Source organism: Talpa europaea (genome assembly GCF_964194135.1).
Source record: "Talpa europaea genome assembly, chromosome: 2".
NCBI lineage: Eukaryota > Metazoa > Chordata > Mammalia > Eulipotyphla > Talpidae > Talpa > Talpa europaea.
In genome coordinates this window covers 34,057,383-34,063,382 of record NC_140068.1, presented here as the reverse complement: position 1 = coordinate 34,063,382, position 6,000 = coordinate 34,057,383, and the positions used below count along the sequence as shown (strand labels likewise).

General features: G+C 42.1%; 1 protein-coding gene across 1 annotated transcript in view; it reads right to left on the bottom strand.

The window, feature by feature from the left end:
- Window positions 1-249: 249 nt before the first annotated feature.
- The window catches only part of LOC311186948 (tubulin alpha chain-like), a gene marked incomplete at both ends in the record, with an annotated part of 194,285 nt that continues 188,534 nt past the window's right edge, over window positions 250-6,000 (bottom strand). The window contains one exon of the mRNA XM_084258156.1: window positions 250-611. Coding sequence (XP_084114282.1) covers window positions 250-611 — 362 coding nt within the window. The remainder of the gene's footprint in view (window positions 612-6,000) is intronic.

The window sequence follows — 6,000 nt, the reverse complement described above, 5'->3', positions numbered from 1 at the left end:
CTTGTATAAATGAATAAATAAATAAATAAATCTTAAAAAAAAAAGTAAACAAATAGTATACTTTTAGAGCAACCTTAGGGTTTTTTTTTTTTTCTTAAAGCCTTTATTTTGACACATGAAGAAAACAGATACACATGGAAAAAGACATGATTCACAGTTAAAACACAATCTAACCAGAATGCCTCAGTGCCTATTAGCTAACGTTGAAGCCGAATTATAGTATGACATTGCTGCAGGACCGAAAGGCAATTAGTATTCCTCTCCTTCTTCCTCGCCCTCTCCTTCAACAGAATCCACACCAACTTCCTCACAATCCTTCTCAAGGGCAGCCATGTCCTCACGGGCCTCAGAAAACTCTCCTTCCTCCATGCCCTCACCCACGTACCAGTGAACAAAGGCACGCTTGGCATACATCAGATCAAACTTGTGATCCAGGCGGGCCCAGGCCTCAGCAATGGCTGTGGTGTTGCTGAGCATGCACACAGCCCGCTGCACTTTGGCCAGGTCTCCGCCAGGGACCACAGTGGGAGGCTGGTAATTGATGCCAACCTTGAAACCAGTAGGGCACCAGTCCACAAACTGGATGCTGCGCTTGGTCTTGATGGAGCAACCTTAGGTTTAAGAAAATATTAACATAGATTCTCTTTCTGTCATCTTTTTCTTTCCTTTGATATTAACAGAATATCATTCTGACTACAGATTTTTAATTACTTATTGTTGTCTCTTAAACTAATAAGGGAATTTCTTTTTTTTTTGAGGCATGTTTTATTTATTTGTTTGTTTGTTGGTTTTTGTTTATACAAGCACTGGGTACAGTCAGAAGCGCGGGAGGGTGAGAGAATACACCAGGGCCAGAGCGGGGAGCAGAGCAGGCAGAAGGACCAAAGGACACTGCTGGGGGGAGCAGCGGGCGGCAGGAGAGGTCTGCGCGCCATGTGGGACCCTCCTCCGGTGGCCGGGGAGCAGCCGGGGATCGAACCGGCGCCTTCGAGGCCACAGGCAGCTTCGCAACCCAGCGCTCAACCGCTGCACCACGGGGGAGGCCCAATAAGGGAATTTCAATTCAGCTTTAAAGGCATACTGAGGGGCCTCCCCTGGTGGCACAGCGGTTGCGCCCTAGACTGTGAAGCTGCCCTCAGCCTCTGCAGCGCTGGTTGGATCCCCAGCCGCCGGAGAGGGTCCCACATGGCGCAACAGACCTCTCCTGTCTCGCCCACGGCTCCCCTCATCAGTGTCTTCCTCAGTCTGCCTGCTCTGCTCCCCGCTCTGGCTCTGGTGAATTCTCTCACCCTCCCGTGCTTCTGACTGTACCCAGTGCTTGTATAAATAAATAAATCTTTAAAAAAAAAAAACAGAAAAAGTAATACTGAGTACCTACCAACAATTTTAAAAGTTTTTTAGATGTTTTAGGTGTAAGTAGAGGTGAGAACATTGATTAAAGAATGCCTTTTCTGTTGTTTGTAGAATATTTTTCAGTTAACAATTATGACACATTTTTAGGTCAATAAAACCAAATGTGCATTTTCTATTGCTAGATAGCAGTTTAATAAAATAAATTATATTTTAAATTTGAGAAATACATGGTATACATATTGTATAGATGTTTTTAAATATCAATTTAAATTCCAACAGTTTTCACAATAGAGAATTTAGATACTGAATCTTTCAGTTTCCTATACAGAGTAATGAAAAATGTTCTTGTTGACAATGTTTTTCAACATGGTAGTTGTGTCAGAGTTGACAGGAAAAACAACTTTCTGAAATCAACTAATGTCGTAAAAGGCAGTGTCATTGTCTTTGTAAATGTTACCATATTGATTAAAATTTTCATATCTAAGTTATTTGGTTTGGCTTACCATGCCCTTTACACACTAACCCCTGAAGTATTATGACTGGTTCCTGAGGCAGTGGTGCTCTTTCACAACTCCATGACTTTTTTTTTTTTTTTTTAAGATTTATTTATTTATTTATTTATACAAGCACTGGTACAGTCAGAAGTGCGGGAGGGCGAGAGAATTCACCAAAGCCAGAGCGGAGAGTAGAACAGGCAGAGTGATGAAATACACTGCTGAGGGGAGCAGTGGGTGGCAGGAGAGGTCTGCACGCCATGTGGGAGCCTCACCCAGCGGCCGGGGATTGAACCAGCGCTGCAGAGGCTGTGGGCAGCTTTGCAACCCAGCGCTCAACCGCTGCGCCACCATGGATGCCCCTCCATAACTTTCTTTTTTAAAGATTTATTTATTTATGCAGGCATGCAAGAGCTGGGGTATAGGCCAGAGGTGGGAGGAGGTGAGAGGATTCACCAGAGACAGAATGGGGAACAGAACAGGTAGACTGACTGAAATACAGTGCTGAGGGGAGCAGCAGGTGAGACAGAAGAGGTCTGCTACACCATATGGGTTGCTCCCTGGCCAGGGATAGAACTCATGCTGCAGAGTCTGCCAATTGCTTCATAGTGCTGTGCTTAACCCCTTGTGCCACTGGGGAGGCCCATGACTCCATAACTCTGAACTATTTTATATTCTTGAAATTTTCCTTTATCTCTCCTCATCTATGAAGACTCACGTCAAATCGGTATCTTCATATCCCAAAGTTTTTATTTCATGCTTTCTAATCAGGACTAAATGTTACATCTCCAGGCAGAAAAAATACTTTTCAATGTATAGTAATTTGTCTGACTATCAGTCTTTCTAATTTGATAGTTTATCTTTGCCAGGTAAATTTGTCCTAGATTTCATTTCTGCATCGACACACCTAGCCGAGTAATTATTCATATTTTTATAGAGGCTACTTGGATAATTTCATATGTACCCACTCTTCTGTGAAGAGATTGAATTTGGAGCTTATGAAGTGTTGCTTGTCATGACTACTGGAGACATTGCTTAACTGAGAGATTTCACAAGGTAAGAGGCATGCCACCATCTCCTCTTTACTGTCCTTCCCTGTGCCAGAGTCCCAGACAGTAGGCTAGCCAGGCGCATGGTAATCCACATTTTATTACAAAAACCTAGCAACTCTCATGTAATGATACTAAAACAGGTAGGTCGTCAGGAGCAGTTACTGAGAATAAATAGTACCAGGGAAGCCACCAAATAATTCATGTAGCTTTCCTTTTTTATTTTTTCATTTAACATGTACTCATCCAGTCTTATATTTGGACATTGCCAGGATATATCAATGAATGAAACAATCCTGGCGATTGTTCTGAAGGAGATAGCTGTCTGATGGCATGGACAGATTTTAAATGATCCAATCAATAAAAATATAATTATAATTGGGAATGAAAAGAATATGAGAACCCTAACCAAAGTTTTAAGAGACAAGAGAAGTGCTTTTGAGAATGACATTTCAGAAAGAATTATACAAAAATAAATGGAAGCTAGCTAGGTGAAGAAACACAGGAAGCAGTGGGTGACTAAAAGCATTTTAGGCAGGAGGGAATTCATCCAGACTCTAAGGACAAGGCTGAGACAGCCATTTCAAGAAATCAAGATGTTTCTTATTTTTGAGATTCCCATGTTAGATATGCAGGCACTGAGCACTGAACAACAGTGTTTGAAACAGGGAAATGCTTATCTTGTTTTTTTTTTTTCTTTTTTATTACCAGAATGGTGCCATCCAAGGGGATGGGAGACCAAGCTCAAATCCACCTTCTAGAGCAAAGAGGTTTCAGGGTTTCAAGTGCAGGCGTTGGGGAAAGAATTGAGCTGTTTTTGGTTAAGTGCATAAATCAGCAAGGGTTTAAGGAAAATGGTCTCTCCCAGGTTTCTGTCATTATCTTAGTGAGTCCAGAGTCAGTCCATTTACTAATGGTTGCACCACAGGTTCTTGCCTTATAATCTCATGATCCAACTTCCTCATGCTGGGAACAGAGAGGTTTGTGCATGAGGAAAAAAAAATTAGGGAGGTTAGAGAGGGCTGTTATTGATTTGTATGAAGGACTGTATCAGAAAGACCCCCATGACTATATTGATGGAGACTTGTGCAAGGTTAGTTCAGAGTGTGCATGGGAAGGGGCAAAGAATCATTGAGGTTTGAAAGTTAGGTGGATGATTTTGACTATTATTCAAAAAATAATGGGAAGCATTTTAAAGGTCTGGAGCAATATATTTACATGATTCAATTTAGATTTAGAAAGAACACTCACTGCTGTTGTGAAATCTCAATGAGATTGGCATGGAGGATGGCTGTAATGGGGATCAAAGGGGAAGCAGGAGGACTAGACAGTAGTGCAAAAGTCTTACATTGCACAAGGCACCAAAATCTGGGTAACTTAAAAGAAATTCATTGTTTCACAGTTAAGTTCAGAAGTCTGAAATCAAGTGCCAGTAGGGCCATAAAATGCCTCTTGCCTCTTCTAGATTCTGGCACCTGTCATGCTGGGTGTTCCTTGGCTTGTGAATTTGTGTAGGGACAGGAACAAGGCACAGTGCAGGCTTTCTATGATCCCATGAAGACGGGGTAAAGGAGGAGTCAGAGTCCTGGAGCCCTCAGTGGCTTTTCAGGCTTTAATTGGGATTTACCGGGTACATGGCAGGTAGGGGTGCTGGGGGGCCAGAAGGCTGGCAGGCCTCCCAATCCCCAGCTAGTCTTCACTCTATCTGGGCTCTCCAGCATTCTCTCTCTCTCTCTCTCTCTCTCTCTCTCTCGGCTTCTGTTCTGCTTCTTTCTGGGCTTCTTGTTCTGCTTCTGCTGGCGTCCCCGTGATGCGTCCCTTAAAAAGCCCAGTCTTAGTCCAGGTGAATCCCATCTACTTATGCCCACACCCTATTCCAGGTGCCCGCCATCAGGCATTCATTCGGGACCACAGGGTTCCATCATCTATCCTGATGACGGGAGGGCAGAAATGCCTGATATTTTTACCTTACCTACAATGTGTCACCAAGGTTGTTCTGCTCATTGATCTACCCTAGCAGCTTGTGCACATGGCCGTCTCCTTCCAGTCTCCATTCACACTGGCTTCCCTCTGCGGGTCTATATCCAGGTTTCCCATATACATAGTTGTTGTTTCCTGAGTTAAATCCTACCTCATTTCCAAGTGATTACTTCTGTAATGATCCTGTTTACAAGTCAGAATACATTCTGAGGTATAAAGACTGGGATGTCAGCATCTTTTCGGGGAGGAACATAACACAACCACAAGGATTAAAAGTTAACAGACTAAAGAAAGTAAAGCAGGAGCAAAAGAATTTCAGAATTAAATGAGGTGGATGCCATCACTACCTTGGAATTTACCCTGAAAAACAAGAAAGCAAAATGTGGCCTATTAACAGGAACATTTTATCTTCTTTAGACTAGTATCCCCAGCTGCTCTCATTAGTCTTACAGGATGAAAAGGAAGGCTTTTAGTAATGATATATAAGTGTGAGACTCAGGTATGTTTCTAGCACTTACTAGTACATTCAAATTAAAAAAAAAATCTCTGGACTCCCAGTTTTCTAGTGTCTGGAGGTTAAGTGCTGATTCTCAGGATATAAGGCTTTATGGATATAGTGCACCACACCCCCCCACCCGTTTAGATTTCTTTAATTTGAAAGAATTTCTTACTTTGAAGAAATCTCATGTTATGGCAAGAGAGGATAGGAAAGAGTTATCATAAGAAATGAATCTTGTGCTCTCAGACACAGGGGTTAGCAAATTGTGAAGAGCCACTGCTTGCAACGATAACGTGAGAAGTTGACAACTATGAATACATCTCACGATCCTGCTGCCCACAGAAGATGTTTCAGTTATCTGTCTTTGGACTCTGTGGGGAAACTGCATGAGAAACTTCATAGCTAATTGTTAAGGCAATTTACTTTGTAGTTCTTCACTTACTGAATCTAATAATAAAAATATCATCTTCAAAGGGGGTAAAGAGGGAAGACAGAACTTCTAGGGAAAAAATTCCAGCTTTGAAACTATATCTCACGAAACATTAACTGCTTACTGATTGCTTTCTTTTTTAATATTTATTTATTTATTTATTTATACAAACACTGGGTGCAGTCAGAAGCGCGG